At 49.1% G+C, this 20072-nt stretch overlaps 7 protein-coding genes across 7 annotated transcripts; 2 read left to right on the top strand and 5 right to left on the bottom strand.

Annotated features, from left to right (window-relative positions):
* Nucleotides 1-1686: 1686 nt before the first annotated feature.
* Nucleotides 1687-3348, bottom strand: VFPPC_11823 (DDE superfamily endonuclease; the record flags this gene model as incomplete). Its single annotated transcript, XM_018289888.1, has 2 exons — nucleotides 1687-2613; nucleotides 2659-3348. 2 exons carry the CDS (start codon nucleotides 3346-3348, stop codon nucleotides 1687-1689), a joined length of 1617 nt encoding a protein of 538 aa, XP_018135807.1.
* Nucleotides 3349-3729: 381 nt separating this feature from the next.
* Nucleotides 3730-6354, top strand: VFPPC_11824 (transposase; the record flags this gene model as incomplete). Its single annotated transcript, XM_022428786.1, has 6 exons — nucleotides 3730-4093; nucleotides 4139-5058; nucleotides 5124-5273; nucleotides 5376-5648; nucleotides 5703-5928; nucleotides 5987-6354. The coding sequence occupies 6 exons, from the start codon at nucleotides 3730-3732 to the stop codon at nucleotides 6352-6354; spliced, it is 2301 nt and encodes a 766-aa protein (XP_022283879.1).
* Nucleotides 6355-6783: 429 nt separating this feature from the next.
* On the bottom strand, nucleotides 6784-7146 carry VFPPC_18503 (hypothetical protein; the record flags this gene model as incomplete). Its single annotated transcript, XM_018289890.2, has 1 exon — nucleotides 6784-7146. One exon carries the CDS (start codon nucleotides 7144-7146, stop codon nucleotides 6784-6786), a length of 363 nt encoding a protein of 120 aa, XP_018135809.2.
* Nucleotides 7147-8919: 1773 nt separating this feature from the next.
* On the top strand, nucleotides 8920-9729 carry VFPPC_11826 (serine/threonine protein phosphatase 2A; the record flags this gene model as incomplete). The annotated part of the gene is made up of 1 exon (XM_018289891.1): nucleotides 8920-9729. The coding sequence occupies one exon, from the start codon at nucleotides 8920-8922 to the stop codon at nucleotides 9727-9729; it is 810 nt and encodes a 269-aa protein (XP_018135810.1).
* Nucleotides 9730-9844: 115 nt separating this feature from the next.
* VFPPC_11827 (transposase-like protein) lies at nucleotides 9845-12080 on the bottom strand (the record flags this gene model as incomplete). Its single annotated transcript, XM_022428787.1, has 3 exons — nucleotides 9845-10776; nucleotides 10840-11446; nucleotides 11502-12080. 3 exons carry the CDS (start codon nucleotides 12078-12080, stop codon nucleotides 9845-9847), a joined length of 2118 nt encoding a protein of 705 aa, XP_022283880.1.
* Nucleotides 12081-12911: 831 nt separating this feature from the next.
* VFPPC_11828 (hypothetical protein) lies at nucleotides 12912-14015 on the bottom strand (the record flags this gene model as incomplete). Its single annotated transcript, XM_022428788.1, has 2 exons — nucleotides 12912-13325; nucleotides 13368-14015. The coding sequence occupies 2 exons, from the start codon at nucleotides 14013-14015 to the stop codon at nucleotides 12912-12914; spliced, it is 1062 nt and encodes a 353-aa protein (XP_022283881.1).
* Nucleotides 14016-17586: 3571 nt separating this feature from the next.
* Nucleotides 17587-19341, bottom strand: VFPPC_11830 (fungal transcriptional regulatory protein; the record flags this gene model as incomplete). The annotated part of the gene is made up of 1 exon (XM_022428789.1): nucleotides 17587-19341. One exon carries the CDS (start codon nucleotides 19339-19341, stop codon nucleotides 17587-17589), a length of 1755 nt encoding a protein of 584 aa, XP_022283882.1.
* Nucleotides 19342-20072: the final 731 nt, after the last annotated feature.

The following is a 20072-nucleotide window of genomic DNA, read 5'->3' as shown; positions in this document are numbered from 1 at the left end:
GAGTGTCTCATGGTTTCCGTCTAGACTCCTGTATTGCTTAAATTGATAAGAGTTCCTGAAATTGAAGGGCGACCCAATAAACAGTTGATAGAGAAAATGAACCACATATCGATACCATGTATCCCGACTACATATATAGAGTACTCAGGCATGGAACTCAAAACGTCGCAAGACCAGATTCAGATACGCATCAAACAATTTCGATCTGGCCACAATTTTCATTCCCACCACTAGGTAGCAATTAATTTGCAAAAGCTAATATACCACATGGCAGCAACCACATATATTATTCGACTCCCAAACGATGTAGAGCATGACTGCATGGTTTCAGCAGCAAAGCACTGCCAGCAAAGGCGGACCCGTTCTATTGCGGATAGAATTCAGGGTATTGGTTGGAATCCACAAGTCAAACTTTCATCAGAAAGGGTGTCTTCGGGTTCTAATACCCGTCGCAAGGCATGAATCATTAATGATAATGATGCGAAACAAGGAGTACCTACGGCCTCGACGGAAATCAATAGCCCTTTATTCTCACCGTTACAACCTCTCTTCTCTCGGATTTATTCGCATTTACAGATCCAAGTCCGGAAGAATGCCCACCGCCAAATCGGGAAGCACCTGAGGGACCTTTGGAAGGCCATCGGGGCCAAGATAAGCTGAGCCTGGGGCGGTTGGTATAGGAGGAATGAGGGTGATGCTAAGCATGCGATTCATGGTGAATTCTAGGTTTGCTTGTGACTGAACAGAGAAAACTTCGGTTCGTGACAGGTGAGGAAGTGTCGCACACCAAGCTGTTAGAATTACTTTGGCACTACAGGGTGTCACGGAGAGAGCTCTATATTCAAGTGTAATTAAGTTGGCTATCAATGTTAATGTTTTTCTGTGTCATTTTCCAGCTTGGACTGGATTTCCAGCTTGAAGCGTTCAGATCCGTTTCATCTTCACACCCCAACCGAACTTAATCATTCAGGTAGTTGGCCAGCCTACCATTTTTGGTAATCTATGACTCTATGACCGCTGAGAATCCGACATGAGCCTACGCGCGAAGGACTTCTCGGAGGACTTCTCTCCAATACGCCCTACGACTTTTGCTACTTCGTCTAGACATCCACATGGCACAGTATGAATTTGCACCGCTGTAGTCGCATATTCCCGCCAACCTAACATCTGGCAACCTGGTGTTGTTGAAAATAAATTCATTGTTCTCGACAGCAGCATTGTTAATATTATCTGAGCCAGTTCAGCCGCCTGCTACTTAACCACCTGACTTTGATCACTGCGGCCAAACTGGTTGCGGGAAGCTGAAGACTGGTTGCTCCGCAGTTGCCACCGCCACCGACCCAACTAACTTACCTTCTGACCACCGTTGCCGCTTGTGTCGTTTGCCATTATCGCAATGGCTATTGGCACCGCGTCCAGTGTCAGAATCAGAAAGGCGTACACAGCCATTGGCAACGGGCACCAACACAGGTTGAATCTTATACGCAGCTGACATGCTGCAGACGCCGTAGTTTCCAGGACGGACCCTCCCAGGAATATCGACGGACAGATGTCGCGTTACGCGGTTCCAGTTTAATTTTGAGTAACGTAATCCACAAGCGAGTGGAACACACAAGCGAGCGGAACACCCTAACCTACCTCGTTACAAAGATTCTACAAAAAAACAACCAGAACAAAAGAAATCAATTAATCTTCACTGCTATCCTCTTTATTAGATGTCTCTAAATCAATCTGACAAGTTCGCGCATTATGACCAGTATTGCCGCACACACCACAACGCCGTCCCTTCGTCTCATCCCGAGGCTTTCGACCTCTTATCTTGCGATCTTCTTGCTGAATCTGCTCTTCTACATCATTCTGGTCCTGAAGAGCTTGTCCCTCGGAAATAGTTATACTGCCGCCTTGACGTAAGCGTGTTTTTTTAGCTCTACGCCGCTTACTTAATAGTGCATTTGCCTCTCGAAGTTGCTGGTTCTCAGCCTTTAGGAGAGCCATCTTATGCATTATTCCGCATGTGCCCTTCGCAAATTGATCCATAGCATCTAAAATTGATGTTAGTGAGCTTCCCTGATGTCGGCTTATTCTTCTTTTAATATAATTAGTTTGTGAAGTCGCCTCGGTTGGGTTGTTTGGGGTCTTTGGAACCCACGCGTTTGGTAGCTCTAGTGCCTCTTCAACTGGCGTTGGAGTCCGTAGCCTCACATCTAGGCGCGATAAGACGCTTTTTGGATTAAATGGAATAAGTCCTGCGCCTCGAAAAGCTCCCTGAATATTTTCTCTTGTCATTGCGGCTTTAAATGCGGTAAAAAACGCAGGGAAGAAGTTAGCCTTTGTGATGTGGGTTATATGCGCCCTCATAAGTCCTTCAATTTCTTTGCCATATGCCTTCTTAAGCGGCCCAAAACAGCCAACATCTAGTGGCTGAAGAATGTGAGATGAATGAGACAGCATACAGAGCGTGATAATCTTATGGTCTTTGCAGAATAACTCGAATTCAGTTGAGTGGTGACTTTCGTGCCCATCTAGGATAAGAAGACGATATGCGCCACGAGTTTGAGGCTGAGTATGCTTTTCGAAGTGCTGGATCCAATCTACAGCTTTCTCATTTGTAGTCTAGCCGTTATGAGTTGTTGAGATAACTCAATCCTTTGGTAACGCGCTATCTTCGTACCAGTTAGCGAGGTGATATTGCCCCGCAACGATGATAAATGGCGGGATAGCCTCCCCCCGAGAATTAATAGATTGAAGTACTAAAACCCATTCTCTATCACCTGGCTGAGCTAGATTTGCCTTGCCACGTCTTTCAGAGCTTGTAACAACCACTGTGGTTGAGATCACGCCCATCATAAAGCCAGCCTCGTCAAAGTTATGGAAATCCTCATCTAGGATGCCGTATTTCGAGACAGTGTTGCGCACAAGCTTAAACCAAGGCTCAATTATCGTTGGATCTTCGCATAAGGCCCTCTGGTAGTCATATTTACGCGTAAAACGCGTAGTAAGCTCTTTGTGGCGCTTAACGAAGTTTGAAGCCCAGTTAATTCCGACAGGAGGCGCGTCGCGATCTATAAGCAGGCGATTCGCCATATCTTCCACACCACTAAGCCGAGGAGGAAATGACCGCGAATCTAGGTCAAGGATGTATTGGAGGATTGTAGATTCCTCTAAATCTGTAAGTTTCCGCGAATTAGGCATAGTATCTCGCCGTGATGTAATTCCCTTGGACCGGCGCGTTAATGTTGTGAGGCTGACATTATACGTCCGTGCAGCAGCTCGTGCACTAAGATTGCGGTCTTGTTGCCTAGCCTGAATCGCTAGCATTAGATTTCTCTCATTTTGTACGGCTTGCATGTTTGTAGGCGGAAGAAATCGACATTAAAGAACGGCTTTGTTAAGTCTAAGTGGAGTGTTCCGCTCGCTTGTGTGTTCCACTCGCTTGTGTGTTCCACTCGCTTGTGTGTTCCACTCGCTTGTGGATTACGTTATTACTATTTGCAAAGATATAAATCTCTATTTGCAAAGATACATGTCTCACTAGTATGGGGCCGATGCAAGTCTAGCCCAATGCCCTGCGATAGCCTGTGACAGCCTGCGACAGTCAATTCCAGTGCAAAAGGTAAACAGCCAAATTGAGGACGGTCGATCTCTCGCCACGCATAAATTCAAGCCATCAACCCGACCACAAAATGGTCACGTCCACTTTTACATAACCCGATCGCCGCAGCAGTCAGGATGGACATATCCCGTCTTCTCAACACGCAAAGTCCCTCGCCTGACCGTGCTACAACGGCCACCGCAGCTATTGCCTCCAACGACCCAACAGACGATGACTACATCGGAGCTACTATCCCACAACTGCCACCATCGCCAGTCTTTGACACATACGATGACCTCTTTGCCTTCCTCCGTAGCTTCCACATTTCAAATGGCGCCGCAATAGTGAAGGCCTCTTGTGCCTCAAAGCGGGATATCGGGGGCATCGTCCAGCCAAGCTATATCGTCTTCAATTGCGACCGCGGCCCGCGACGCCCATCACAAAGCTCGGGCCTAAGGAAGCCGTCATCACAGAAGCTTGATTGTCCCGTTAAAATCACGGGTAAGGCCACCAAATCGTCTAACTAGAAGTGGACGTACACGGTAGTTCAAGGCCAGCATAACCACGGACAGTCCCTTGATCCATCGGCGCACAATGTCTATCGCCGCCGCACAGTTGGTCAGCAACAAAAAGAGCGAGAACTAGCAAATGAGAATGGCATTAGGGCCCGTGAGATGGCTAGCATTGTCGGAAAAGCTGATAGCTCAGGTTATGATTATTTCCGCAAGCGAGATATCTACAATGACCGTCAAACCATCAAACGCGAGCGACTTAACGGCCTTACAGCTACCCAAGCCTTCGTCAAGGAGCTTGAGAACGGAGGTATTGGAGTCAAAACCTTACGGGATGAAGAGGACCGCGTCTGTGCTGTCTTTTGGACTTACGATTGGTGCCGCACAATGTGGAAGAAGTTTCCGGAGGTGCTCGGTTTGGATAACACATACAAAACCAACCGCTTTGGGTTACATCTATTTCAAGTCACAGGTGTGACGGATCAGAAGTCCCTAGCCAACTTCGCCTTCGGCCTTATAAACGGCGAAAAGGAGCACCACTTCCAGTGGCTATGTGACCGGCTTGACGAGCTTTGCATCGACATTGGGGCAGACACGCCGGAGGTTATCATCACCGACAAGGAACAAGCTCTCCGCACAGCCCTCACGAACACCTTTCCAAGTGCCCAACAGCAGCTATGCGTATATCACATCTTGGCCAACGTCCGAGCTAAAATTAACGCCCGCTGGCAGAACACTAGGGGCGACGATTACGACGACATTAGTGATGAGTCTGGTAATGACGTAGACGCCCTTTCCTCTCATCCAAGCGACAAGAATGCCGAGCAGCTCGAGCCAGAGCTAGATTTTAATATCGCCGCCAGAGGTCGCGTACAAGACGAGGCGGAGGACGGGCTTGCGAACCCCTCTGATGACTACAGCCGTAAGGGGATGTTTAAAGCCTTCCAAGCTGTGGTTTATGCCGCTGATCACAATACCTTTAAGGCCTCGTGGAAGACCTTTGTTGAAACCTTCCGCAGGCAGCAGGGCACATCCTGCGATATATCCAGAAGGAATATATGCCGTGGCGCAAGCAGTGGGTGAAGTGTTACATTGACCGCTATGGGAACTTCGGTCAAAGGGTCAATAGCCCTACCGAGACCGCCCATGCAGACGTCAAGTCTCACCTGGTAACAGGCACTGGAGACCTCCTTTACCTCCACCAAGCCCTTGTCACGATGATTGATAACAAGTCTCGGTCCTACCGCCAAGAGGCTGCGAGGCAGATTTAGCGGCAGCGTAATCAGTACCTCGGGCAGGCATGGCTCGGCAAGCTTAACCTGCAGATCACATATCCGGCCATTAACCTTATTGCCAAGCAGTATCGCTTTGCCCTCGCCGCCCTGCCTGATCAGCGCGAGCCCAAACCGCTACGCCCTTGCACGGGCAACTTCGAGCATCAATACGGCCTGCCTTGCAGCCATTGTATCTTTGATTGTCTCCTAAACGGCACGCCTCTGCGACGGAGCCAGATTGCTATGCGTTGGTGGCTCGAGAAGCCGTTGGTACGTCAGCTTGCTAGCCACTGTCACGAAACTTGAGTATTAACAGCCTACTAGAACGCTGAGGATAAGCTACTTGATATTCGCGACCCAGCTGTTGTTAGAAGCGCACGAGGCAGGCCGCGCCTGAATGCCGACAACAAGAAGCTCAAGGTTCCGCGATACCTCAAGATCACAGATCACACCTCCAAGCCAGGAAGTGACGCCGACGATACGGACGATGACGATGCCGAAGCCGAGCCTGTGCAACGGAGTCAAGGCAGGCTTTCAGCGCGAGGCCGTGGTCTGAGCCGACAGCCTATTTAGAATGCCGGCCGTGGAACGCGCCAATTGAATGCAAGCCTTCGCCGTGACCGCTCTCAATTCGAGCTTGACGAGCTACAATCACATTTATCTCAATCGTCGCGAGGAAACAAGCGTCAACGAGTCCGTGGCGGGAAGGCAGGACGAAGTCAAGCGGAGGCAGCACCAGTGGACAGATCGTCCGCAAACCACGTCCCAGCATCACGAGAGTCTTCAGCCGAGAGCTGTATTATCATCCCAGCCGTGTAACCGGCCGCTATACCGTGACTTGCATGATGGACCACGGCAACAAGTTTGGTTTAAAGGCGTCAGAGACAGGAGGACGGTGAGTGGCAGCAATGGGCAGGAACAGACACCGGCAGAACCCATCATTTTCATGATGCTCTACGACCCAAACATTCCCTAGAAATGTGATACTTAAATATAATGGAATAAATGTTCTAATAGCTCGTGCGTTCCGCAGTGCGTTGTACCTAACGCCATGTATGTCGCGCTGTACATTGCCGTGATTAGTTTGGGCGATGCCGACGGCATGTGCCTGCGTTGCGCAACATTCCTTGACTGGGACCAGGGTGGAGTTGGTGAGTCATGTGTGAGACATGTATCTTTGCAAATAGAGATTTATATCTTTGCAAATAGTAATACTCTTATTGTATTGCTAAGCGGGACATATTGTATTACGCAGTATGGCATTGATCCATATTGTATTGTATTTCCAAGAACCCAATATAGTGGCAATACGACAATACATCCCATATATTGCACGTGAACCTCATTGTTCAACTGCTGGAGCTAAATTATTGGGCTTGAAAATCTAGCATCCCAAACCATGACTTCAAACACTCCAACCAAGGCCGTGCTGGATAGCCACGATGTGAAACTGTATGAAACTACACACGTGGCAATCGAGCACTGAACTGTTGTTGCCATCAACTCCCTTGCCTGCAAAACAAAGCGTAGATGCTCCCGCAACTTTACAATTCTGATATGTTGCATGCGACATCGGATGTATAATGCATATGGCGATCTTGTGCGAGGAAAGTCCGCTGCAGCGGTTGGATAGTAGATGAACCGGCGTCAGATAAGTCGGTGGCAAACTCCATAACGTCCACCCGCGAAGCTGGTGACTAGCCTGGGACAATGGAGAGTAGAACTGTCCCAGGGTTGAGGATCTCAACGGTTGCTTTTTATGAACCATCCCACACGATTTTGGAGCTGATTAGCCGAAAACACCAGCGGGAATTATGAGCCCGGCTTGGCTCGGGAACCAGCCGCGATGGAGTATTGGGATTGACAACATGGGTGGCTGCGAATTTCGTTGTGTCTTCGTCGTGTCGAAGTATAAGTTAGCGGCGTGGCCTGGTCTGAGCCACGTGGGGTGTTCCGGGGTGCCCGATATTCGTAGAGAATGGGCCTGAAGGCCCTGAGACAACAACGCTTAGCCAGTAATGGAACTACGTCCTCAAGCGAGTAAGCGACACTTCGTGACGGGGAAACTCAGGTCGGTGTGGCACCTTGTGTGCTGTAGGGGTTCGAGTGTAATTTCGCGGCAAAGTTCATGTTTGCCAACCATCGTGATTGACCAAGATAGGCAGCTGCCAACCGCTGCGGCTGTGCAAATTTAGCCAATTTGGAACAGGGCTGGACATGGTTCCTTGGAGGGTTATTGTAACACCCTTGAATCAGCTCACCTGCCCACGAGACACCGAGAATCATCTACAATGGCTTGGGTCGAGATCTAGTTCCAGCTGCGACTAGGACAAATTAGACTGCAGCGACGTCAACGTGCAGGGGTGGCTCAAGCTCACACCCCCATAATGTGGAGCACAGCAGGGGGAAGACTTCTAAGATGACAGGCCACTTTTCCTGTCTAGGCAAGGAAAAGTCCCGATTTAGCCCTGTCGGGTGACGTGGCCAAAGTTTGGTCCCCCTGGCCTCGAGACCTTCTGGGCTTAGTACCTGGCAACCCATATGAGAAGTGGGGAAAGAATCCGGGTTTCCGAAAGCGAATCGACCTAGCGCGGCGCCACAGACGCAGCCCGCATGGCCTACCCTGGGGCGGACAGGCGTAATAGGCTCTGGATTATATCCGATGTATAGGATATGGTGTGTATAACCTGCTGAATAATAAGTACGCCCGTGCCAGTCTCGGAGTTCCCGATATTATGGTTAATTCTTGGGAAAGGGGTTTAGATAACCAGCCTCTGCCCAGCTTCAGAATTGACGAAGACACTTTAGGGTCCACACGGAGTCCATAATTGCTCGCATGGAAGGAGGAGTGAGTTTCTCACATATTTGGTTTATGTGTTCGCAGCAGAATAACTATTAGATTTGTTTCAGGTCGGCCATGACTGGCATGCCTCGCATGAAATGCGGCCAACGGAACACAGACAGCCTGCTAGACCCACCATCCATGTGAGGCTTGAGGTATGGCATACCAGTCAATTGTAGAGCATCAGAGTGGCAAGGTGATTTCCAATAAATCTTGCCGTTTCAGCTTCAACCATCCTTGATAGTTGTAGCCGTGATAATACGGTGTAAATTACATCTAGCACGCCTGTTTACCAAGTATAGGTTCACGCTACGGAATCTGAATCCAGCTTGTTTCCTATGGGTGCGTGTTTGGAGCAGGACTATTGGCACAGGAGACAGCCACCAAACGCCCAATGCAAATCCCCCATCGCCACATCTCCGCCAATTCTCGCTCCGTCTGTCCAACGGACAATCCTAGCGTCAACACCCAACTCGTGGCCGCTTTATGTCGCCGTGCCGGCGACATAGGCTAGAACGAAGATCTTGTCGCTCTCCTGATCGTTGCACTTGCCAGCCGAAGCCGGCTAAGGGACACGGCACCGCTGAGTGTTGTAGCAGGCTGCCCACAGTTCGCCTTTAATTCACGAGGAGTACTGTCTCGAGACACGATACCCTCCCAACGGGGAAGTGACGGCACCTTAGCTACGTGGACATCTCCATGCAGCAAGATCTCAGGAAGCTCCCAGGCTTCCACGAGGTGTCCTCGAACCAATGGCCGGCGCTGTTCAAAGCAAAGATCGACCAGTGCAATGTCATATTTGACTTTACCGATATAACTTGTGATGTCAAGTCCAAAGACATCAAGCGACTTGCCTTGTATGAGCTAAGGGACCACGTTGCTAGCAAAGAGCATGTCCTAGCAAACTCCATCTACGAGCAAGTCGTCGACATGTTCGGCAGAAACGTTTTTCGAACAATACAGCCACCAACATACCGCCAGCCCGAACTCTTCGATGTTGAGGACGAGCCAACTCTGGAGGTTGCTTGGCCACACATTAAGGCAGTATATGAATTATTCCTGGGGGTCATGGAGAGTCATGATTTCGACATCAAGACGGCTAGGGCGTACATCGACCAAAACTTCGTGCTCCAGCTCTTGCAACTTTTTGATTCTGAAGATCCCCGTGAGCGAGGTTTGTTAAAGGCCACGCTATATGACAGGTTCCTCAGCCTACGATGCTTCATCCGACAATCCATCAACCAGATGCTCCTTCAGTTTATCTACGAATCCGAGAGGTTCAACGGTGTTGCTGAATTTCTCGAAATCCTTGGCACCATCGTATACGACCTCGTCATGCCTTTGAACGAGGAGTATAAAACCGTCCTAACCCGCGTTTTGCTACCACTGCACAAGCCTACGATACTTAGTAACAGTGTGGCTAACAGACCGACAGACCCAGACCGGCCCCTTCGGTCTGTCGGTCTGGCCTTGTCGAGGCTCCCGGTCTGTCGGTCTAGGACTGTCTGACTTGAACAAGCCGGTCTGTCTAGGTCTGATAGTCTGATCCCGAAATTCTACCGTGCTGCTACAATGGGATTATAACCGTCCGAATAAATCTCATTAGGTCCATAAACATTCATTACTACGCTACCAGCCCTCTCATTAGCCAGTGCTTTTGGAGTTGATCCGCCTCAACCACCTCAGGCGCTAGCTGATTGCGCTCATCCGTGATCATCTTTTTTGTCTGACTGAACACCCTCTCACATTCAGCACTCATGCCAGGAATTGAGAACAGGTCGAGCGCCATTCGATACAAAACTGGATATTCCAACTGATGTTGGTTCCACCATTCAAGAGGGTTGGCAACGTCGAGATCTTGGGGGTAAATTGGCCGTGTCTGGAATAGATCAAGCTCGCTAGTTGCCTTGACCTTCTTTCGCTGTGTATTCAAAGAGCGGATTGACCATTTCCCAAATGAACTGTAGTCATTAATATCGGCTTCGATCTCATCAGCTTCGTCGTCAAAAATATCCACTTGAGCTTGGGTTTCGACGTCAGCCTGTCGTACATATTCATCGAACATGCTACCCACAGCAGACTGCATGTCGCTGTACCACAACGGCTTATCCATCACAATTTTCCAGTGCCTCTCAAAGTAGTCATACCCATAAGATGGGTGAAGCGCTAATGCCGCTCGGTAGACTGGCGTACGGTCCGTTTTGAGGTAATAGTCTTCAAGCTTCGTCCATCCGCAATCAATTCCCGACTTAACATGGGACGGCTCCTCGAACTGAGTTTCCTCCGCGGCCTGTTTAAATTTGACGAACAAATAGTCCATTGTCTTAAGGGTCTCCCACACCGCACCATGCCCGCCCTCTGCCTCTGGATTGTTGGCGTTACCCTCCATCGTCTTCGTAAGGATGTAAAACGGCTTTAGGAAGTCACGGAAGCGCTCTAGTTCAGCCCAATCCGCAGCGTTGAGAAAATCCTTAGTTAAGTCACGGTGGACGGGATCATGTTTGGGCTTTTGCCAGCGAGATTGATAGAGCTCTATGGCACTGCGCAATTCCAGTGCTAGGAGAAGCCAATACTATGTCAGCGGATGTCTAATGGAGATGTCCGGCCATGTAAGCATACCACGATTGATCATATCGTAAATGGAGTTCCAGCGTGTCTTGCCATCAACAACAATCTCCAATGTAAATATTGCGTCGTCCCCGGCGAGCTCGGTCTGTAAACGCCGAAGCACCTGTCGTCGCTGGTCCGTCCGTCGGATATAGGTGGAAAGGTTGTGGAGTCTGCCGATAGCCCCCTTCCTGGCCCAAATCTCGAAACTAAATTCGTCCGTAGCCCCACGAAGCTCCGCCTCGAACTTACTGACGTTTGACCCAAAGATGACAGCGCGGACAACCAGATTGATAATGTGGCCTACGCAACGCAGTCGACGCCGGCTCGTGTCCATTGGGAACCACCTCGCAAGCGTCTCTAGGCAAGTGTCGTTACTTTCGGCATTATCAAGCATGAAATATCCGAGTTTGGAACCTATTTCGTATTTCTCGATTACCTCCTTGATATACGAGGCCATATTCTCACCAGAGTGTGGCCCAACTAGGCGCGGCAGTCCAAGAAGGACATCACGTTTTTTGCCCTGGCTATCCACAAAGTGGCCAAGAACGCCAATGTAGTGGAACCCGTTGGAAGCAGTCCAGAGATCAAAGCTAAGGTGGACGCAACTCTTTGCGTCCTTGACGAGATTAAAGATAATCTGCCGCCGAGGCTTGACGGATCCACGAACAAACTGTTGTGTGATGCTCGGGAAGTAGCTGACTCGCAACCTCCCCGCCGTTCGTAATCAACCACCGTAGCCGCTCGCTTGATGCTTGTCGGAAGGTGACATCCTCTAGGATGACCCAGTCCACGAAACGAGATTTCCATGACCTTTCGTCAAAGTGGGAGGCGAGCTGAAAGCCTAGACTAGTCTGTCGCGGCAAAGGGCGTACAGAAGAGGACGCGGATTTGGCCGCTATGGTGAACGGAGTCGCCAAGCATGGACTCCTGTCACCAAATTCAACGATCTGGTGCTGACGGACTAGGTGTCTCGCGGCATGAGCTGTCCCAGAGGAGGCGTACAAAGCCGTCGAATAACTCCTTTTTTCGTGGCAGAGCCTGCAAAGCTTAAATCGTTGCAGCAGCGCGGGATACTCCACCACTTCGGCTTGCCTCCAGCCCTTGCCCTTGCCCTTGCCTTCGCGCCAGAGCTTTTCTTTTCCCAGCTTCGCCACTCGCTTATAGCCCGATTGCAGCCATTTGTTTCTGTGATTCGTCGCGAACGACCGGCCTGAACCTTCAAACGTCAAGCTGTCCACAATCCGCCTCATGTCGAGCGCCGCCTTCGTCTTAGCCCAATGTCCAAACATGAGCTTGTCCAGTAGCTGCCGAAACGATCGACACGGACAGTGAAGCCGAGCTTGAAGGCCATGGAGATAGATCGTCGGGGCAACCGAATGCGGACGGACACTGGCAAAGGAACGTCTAAGCGCGTCAGACGGGCTTCCTCTGCAGATACAGATTAACGTCTCGTGCTAAAACCAGCAGACGCCGCTTCAGCTGCCGTAGATAGGATCCTGAACACTTGGGGAATAAGCCCCAAGCTAGCCCGCTGTGCAAATCGATAGAGTACGAGAAACCCTGGCGAAGCAACAGTACAAATTGTAAAGAGCAGGAACTGGATGATAAGGAGTTATGGGCTTGATTGAGACAAAGGCTAAGCTGAAGAATGTACATGCGCCATAGGTTTATAGTTGCCCTCTTGGACTTTCCACCGGGCGTAATAAATGAATGAATGAATGAGCTGAGATAACACAATACGTTAGTTACTTGAAGTTTAGCTAACGTGGGTGCATGGTGGGTGCGCCAGCATGGTGAGTTCGCCGCTTTCAATCACCTTATAGAGATTTTACAAAAAAAAAACCTGTTGGAAGCGCAAGGCTTCTATTCGGGTGATAATTATCACGCGGTTTGGGGTACTCGTAACTGGTTGATTGATGCTTGTTGAATTCATCTAGCTATAGATAACGTACGCCTGTGTTGGTGTTGAAGCCTGCTCACGTGAGGTCTGTTTCAGCCACTGTTTGAAGCCATTCGCAGGCTACTGGCTCCGCCGCCAAAGACGGCGGTGGAAGCAACAAAACCACAACGAAGAAAAATAGTTAATTTTTACTGCTGTTCTCTTCATTAGACGTTTCCACGTCAATCTGACAAGTTCGCGCATTATGACCAGTCTTGCCGCACGTACCACATCGCCGACCCTGCCGCTCATCCAGCGGCTTCCGACCCCTTTTCAGGCGATCTTCCTGCCTCATCTGCTCTTCCGCATCATTCTGGCCCCGAAGAGATTGTCCCTCAGCAATAATCATACAGCCTTGGCGTAGATGCGTTTTCTTAGCTCTACGCTGCTTGCTTAGTAGTGCATTTGCCGTTCGAAGCTGTTCAACTTCAGCCTTTAAGGGAGCCATCTTATGCATCATTCTGCATGTTCCCCTCGTAATTTGATCCACAGGGTCTAAAATTGAGGTTGGCGAGCTTCCTAGGTAGTGGCTTATCCGTCTTTTAATATAGTTAGCCTGTGAAGTTGCCTCGGTTGGGTTATTTCAGGTCTTTGGAGCCCACCTGTTTGGTAGATCAAGTGCCTCATCAACTGGCGATGGCGTCCGTAGCCTCACATCTAGCCGCAATAAGTCACTTTTTGGTTCAAATGGAACAAGCCCTGCACCTCCGAATGCTCCCTGGATACTTTTTCTGCGTAAATGGTAGCGGTGTTGTCCAGAAGGTGTATTTGGATCCTCTCCTCGTTTGATCCTAAAGAATCTTTTCATTCTGTTCGCGATTTTCCTGCGTTCCTCCAGTGCATCACGTTCGCTTTGCCGGTGAGTTTGTTTCAGATTATTCAATTTCGTGACTCTGTCGTTACGTTCTTCGACAACTTGAGCAAGCTCCTCATCGACTTGTGTAAGCTCCTTAAAAAGGCGCTCTTGTCTTTCAGTGAGTTGTGCTCGGTGCTTGGTTAAGATGCCGAGATCGGCTCTCGCCTCCGCCTCCCTCGCTTTATATGTTTGCTCCGACTCTTGCTTTTTGACATCGGTCTCATTGTCAAATTTGTACCAAAATTTTCGCTCCGTTTCATACCAAACCAATCGTTGTTCCTCAGCGGGAAGCAAATCAACCACTTCCATTTTGGTTGAGGTAGAAATGCAATTCGCTCCAGACTTGAGTAGTGTCTTCTCTGTTTCTTGCAACAAGATAGCCGAACGCATCTCAACACGTAATAGCACCTAACGATGCGCTGTTAGAAGCATTAATTCTCCTACAAATATTTGGCTGCAGCTGACGTACTCTCTTTGTTTATTGTTTTCCTGGTAGCCAACAGATCAACTCTTGTATGTCTTAGCCAGGAAATCCGCCACGAATCAATTCTTTGCTAGCACAGTATTGAAACGTATTGCCTCTTGCTTTTGCCGCTGGAATCTCGTACTACTAAATTTCCGGTCCGTTGCGCATCCCTGTACCAAAAACAGTTTGAATTTGTATGGTTCCATCTACACGCCGCAATCTGCCACCAGATCGACTAGAACGGAGGCGGTTGATAGCGAAAGCTAGACTCGACAGTGGATCGTATACAAGGTTTACTAAGAGGGGGAGTAGCTTGACAATGCCCGAGGGAAGAAATAATCTGGAGATGTAGAAAGGCGGTCTGTTAAACTCAGGTCACACAAATATGATTGCGCATAAATGGATCCAAGACTCCCAGAGGAGCAGATTATGTCTTGACTTTCGGCAGCGGGCCAAAATTCCTTGATCAGTCTGAGGTATCAGAGGTGTTCGGGTTTGCCCTCATACGATACGCAGCTAGCTCCTAGAACAGTAACATCGTACCGAGAGTGAAGCTTGGTTTTTAATCCAGTATAGAACAGACCTGAGAGTGTGTTCCTGGATGGATGGGGAGGAATCTAGCAACTTTATTTGCCTAGGGGCGAAGAGAGCTAGAGAGATCAGAAGGGAGCTGTTCAGGTGCCAGATGAGGGGAGGCTGCAGCTGGTGTTAGGTAGCGTAGGGAGCGTAGGCATTCAACAACGTCAGTAAACGGATATAAAGAAAGGGGCAAGGGTGGAAGTCACTGGCGATGTATAGGAAATGGGTTGGAGTAGAGAACAAGAAAAAACCCCATATACACACACACCTGCGGCGTGCGCAGAGAGATATTGATAGACTCTCAGCCTGGTTTGGTGAAGCTTTTGTGTTGTAACCAAATATGGCAATGTGGCTGTGGGGAATCAGGTAATTTTGCTGCGCCTCTGACTCGAGTTCGCATGGGGGAAATCCTTGCCGGATGGAACAGTTGAACGGGTGAATGCAGGGTCAATCAGGAAGGCACTATGATAGAATTCAGTAGACGCACCATACAAAAGCTACGGACTAGGATCCCCAAAATGTTGCAGGCCGGATCTGCAGCTATGCCGGGAACGATAGTTACGTTGTCAAGGTTTGTGAGCGGCTGCATCGCAGATCATTACGTTCTTGGCAGGCCTCGATTCATACGCAAGCCAGCATTGTTGTAAGCTAAGAAAGAAATTGACGACCAGGAAACCCATGCCACTGCGAAATACGTTCGGGGTTCGGCACGTCTCCCTCACTGGCACCAACCTAAGTTGGTGCTGGACACTCACGTAACCAGATCACCCATATAACCACTTTTGGCACCTCAATGGAAATTACGTGCCTTTTTCAGCCACCTTTCGGCCTTACGGTATGTTAACATGGAAGGAAAGATTCAGGGGGCTTTGCGGTACATGGAACAATTTCCTTGTGCTTCTGCCTTTCGCACAGCTGGGGTGTTAATTAGTCGCCTGCTTTAGTTGATTATGCACTCTAATCCAACATTTTGTATTTGTTCTGGAGCTGGGGATCGGCCATTATCGTGCCATGGAAGATTGGATAGTTATCCGTCTCGCCCCTCGCGTAATACAAGGCGCAGGGTCGAGTCAATTCTGACGAGTACTCGATGCCATTTGGGATCGCTGCAGCCCGGGAAGCAAAGGATTGCGGTGGCCACAGGAAGCGGATGCAGAGCATCAACAGGCTGATCAACGATCCGATTGGTGAGCGTTGTACTCTTCATGCGCAATTGCCAGCGCACGAGTCGACATTCTGGCTTTTCGCAATTCGAGCGGTTGCAGTCGGCTAACGAGCAACGTTGCTCTTGTGGCAGCAATGTGCTCCGGCCAGTCACTCTCTGCGATTTCGGTTGACGGTGTCACGATTCTGGTTGTTCACGGGTATGTTCAGCATGGTCGACGCCACGAACCAACACGACTTCTATCAAGATCAAGTCGCTCATTCAAAGCAAGCGCAGTATGCTATTGCCTGAAAGGCAACAGCAATTCTCATAATTCTGCCTTGCAGGTAGCAGTATTCCGAAGTATTTAGTTCTCGTATGATTCCACTGTTTTATGTAGGAATCAAGACTCTCTCATTGCCCGATTCACAGGGGATCTTCTGCCCGATTGTCGTCCAGTCATGCAAACAAATCGAGTTCTGTGCAAACATAAAACAGCTAGTTCTGCACCAAGAGCAACTCGTACTATTCGCCTCGTACTACTCGAGATGTAGCGGCACGAGATGTCGATTTACCCAACTCAAGTAGCGACTCGGACATCAACGCCAGGGATAATAGTCAGATCTTCTGTTAGCTTGATATGCTGCATTAAAAAGCGCAAACGTAGAAATGTTACTGTGAACATGGGCTAAGCTTGGTGTGTTAGACCACTGTAGGATGGCATAAGATGAGCTGCACTGAGCTGAAGGTGCCGATTGTATTAAGATTATCTGAGGAACAATTGCTTTACAAAGGAAATTGCTGCAGTTGCCTTATTTGGAAGATTTGCCACGTTATGAGACTCATTGCTAACTAAGCTCGTTTTCAAAATCATTATTCTTGTTTTTCCTGCTCGTTGTGCTTCTCTTGCCAGAGGGATTCACGTCATTTATCTGATTTCAGAAGCACAACTACCAGCCTTCTGATAAAATTCCAGGTGGTTGGCTAGCCTCTCATCTCCGGATATCTATGATTTTATGACATCTAGCAATTACTCCAAGTTTGCTTGTTCTATCAACAGAGGCAGTTTTATCCGACAATACATCAATATCGATATATCCAAATAGCAGAGTTGATATCGATATATCGTATCCAAATACGCAGGTCTGCCCTTCATGCGATCCTTAAGCGTGCTTCGTGGGACTGTATAGATCTTTGAAGCGGCTCGAACGCTTAGTTTGGGGTTCTGTTTGATAGCTTCAGCAGCTAGCATTATGTGACTCTCTGCAGGTAAGGTTTCCATATTTTTCGGTGGAGAAATTTGTGTTTGTAGATGGTTAGTTCCAATTTCGTGGTAGGGTGGGGCGGCTCGCTCTGGTGGGCGGCTCATTATGCATTCACGTTAATAGTTGTCGGATAGTGGTGTCTCTGTCGACTCTGCTAGCAGACCTGGTATAGTGGACAACAGCATAACTTCGGGTATCATGAGAAAGAAGATGGCTGGGAAAAGCAATTATGAGGGGTAAAATGTTCGGACGAAAAGAAGATCGTTGTACTTAAGGGATCACAGAAGCAGCATTGTAAAAAGAGGAGCTTAATCAAGAACTGGATCTTCAGCGTAGTAAAAAATTGAATTGGAACCGCGTGACGCGACAATAGTCTGTGTTTACAGTGCTACTAGATAAATGCGGATTGCTATTTAAGGCATAAGATCATGGAATTAAGATCTGAGTTAGGACACGCCAAGACAACAATCAAAACCCGATTGATTAGTTTGTTACGGAACTGGTCGCCTAGAATACCACAAGCCCTTGCATCTCGTAGCATCGTATTCGCTCCCAGTTTACAATTGCTCCTGTGCCTTCTGACTGGTCCCTTCTTGACCACACTCTCTCGATAAGATCCCTAGCACTGTAGACGTAACCAAACCCGCAAGTCCGCTCCATGACCAGAAGCCTGTCTTGGACTATTAACCGATGTTCCAATGTCCAACATGATCCACCTGCCATAACTAGAGGGAAGAGCATGCAAGATTCAAGAGGACTGCCATATCGGATCTTTTGGGCACAGTCGAGAATGCCGTCGACATATTTCCCAACTTTAGGATCGGTAAGCTCATAACCCTCGACAATCTGGTGAAGCCGTAAACGAATGGCGTATTCAAAGGCTAGACCAGCATGCAACACGTCATCATCAGCAGACTCAAGAGCTGAACCTGCCGGCGACATGGCACTGTACTGGTGTGGCCAATTATTGATCCGACGTTCGATCTCGGTAGCATGTCGTCGAAAGGCGGCTTCGGAAGTTTGATCTACCCTCGTGCTTCGGAGTTCGGCTAAAGTGTTGACACAGTCTACCATATGGAACAGCACCTTAGGAATACCATAGATGGCTGATTCCTCGTCCTCTGGAGTAGCCGTCCAACTATCCAGAGCCTGTGCCTCGGCGGCCTCGTCCCCTATAAGTGGCGGTTTGCATGTCGACGTGGTGGTGGCAGAGTCTAAGAATCTTGCAAGGCAAAGCAAAAATTTATAACGACCAGTCACCACATCACATCGTTGTTTCTGTGCCGTAATCAATAAGCGCTTAGTACCCTCCAAGTGTAGTTTCCAACCCTCACTTGTGCCGTCGAATACTTCTGTCATGCAGAGCAACAGGCTGCACACAAGGGCTATGTCGGCACTGATCCCATCAATATGAGGCAGAATTCCAGCTAGACCTTGAGTGGCTCTGCTCTTGTGCAACAAGCCACGATCGCCCATATGAGGTTGAAGCTTTCGCCAATGATTTGCCGATAGTGTTAAGATACAATGAAGGACGAGATCGTTGGATTGGGCCATAGGTAAAATATAGCTAGTGTATGGATTTGCTGCAGAAGCCCTCCGCGAGAGTATCGACGCAACAGTAGTCGCGTAGTGGTTCAAGAGAGACCTGTCTTGGGAAGAACTCAATTGGGGCATAAAATGCGGAATATAGATGGATAGTGATTGAGCTGGGGGCACTGAATCCATCGATACCACGGGACTACCATTGGTTATTGGTTTGAAGGAATCGAACCGGTATGGCGTGGTTGCTGATATGAGGCCCGTATCAGGTGCTAGTTCGTCGTTTACACCTGACGGGGCAGACATCGCAACCGAAGAAAGCACGCCGCCAGACGAGGCGACTGCAGTCACAGTTGTGCGGTGATAGATTTGAGGGTTGAAGTCTCCGTAGCCTATTTGAGAGCCATGATGCTGAGTTTGGTCGTCATAGTTTATGTGATTCCCTCCGCAAGAGGCAGTCATAGAACTGGGACTGTTCCGCAGTGACATCTCTCGCATTTTCATATCTGCCATTGGTTTGACCATGTAAGATGATGTCGATACGGGGACAACGATGTTATTATTGCAGCTCACTATCTCCTTGACGGGTATATCGGTAGCGTTAGAGCCAGTCTTTGCCTTGTATTTTTGTTCAGGTGGCCAGTCACAAGTGAGGCATAAACGACGGCAGTCGCTGCATCGCGGTTTGATCTCATCGCATTTCTTCTTCCGGCGCTTGCACATGAGGCATCCTGTCTTGGTTCTTCTTATCGCTGCCTTGGGTATGTCCCAGTTCTGGCAAACGTCGCCAGTCCTTCCTCGGCTTCTTGGCCAGCAAGGCAGACTCAGGCGCACACAACGCGCGCATGGCAAACTGCCATCACAGACCTGCTTGATCTTCTCACAGCAATGGCAGACGGGGCGATTGTCTGGTCCCATCTTGGCTTTAGTCATTTAGATCCGTTCCGGTGCAACCGTCTCAAAGAGTCGTGGGAAGTGTTGACGCGGGACCCAGCAGGCTTAACGTACCAGCACTGCAGGAACAGTCGTGGGCGTTCAAGGTCCTAAAGCCTAGACAAGATGGGCGGAACGATAGGGAATGCTAATACTAGGTTGTTACAACTAATTTTCTGTATTTTGTTTTAAGGCGAGGCGCCAGCTGCAATGAAAGGCGGCCCATGAGACATTGATGGCCTGCGATCAGGGTTGCAGCCGCACATACTATACGTTCCAACAAAGCGCTCACAGGGGTCCGTCGATCGTTGCGATTTAATGCTAAGTTTACCAGGGTACTATGGTGATCTGTCCCACAGATTTGGGTTTATCAGGAGTCCCAATCAAGCGTTGGTTTACTTTACAGGGATGGCATCGACCTCAAACCGCTTCGGTCCTTTTTGAGAATGGACATCGCAATCCTTCCACCTGACGCACCCTCGTATCATCAAATCGGCGAATTGAAGGCGCTATAGGCCAAG

This window comes from Pochonia chlamydosporia (genome assembly GCF_001653235.2).
Source record: "Pochonia chlamydosporia 170 chromosome Unknown PCv3seq00021, whole genome shotgun sequence".
Classification (NCBI taxonomy): Eukaryota; Fungi; Ascomycota; class Sordariomycetes; order Hypocreales; family Clavicipitaceae; genus Pochonia; species Pochonia chlamydosporia.
This window is presented reverse-complemented; position numbering and strand designations above follow the sequence as displayed.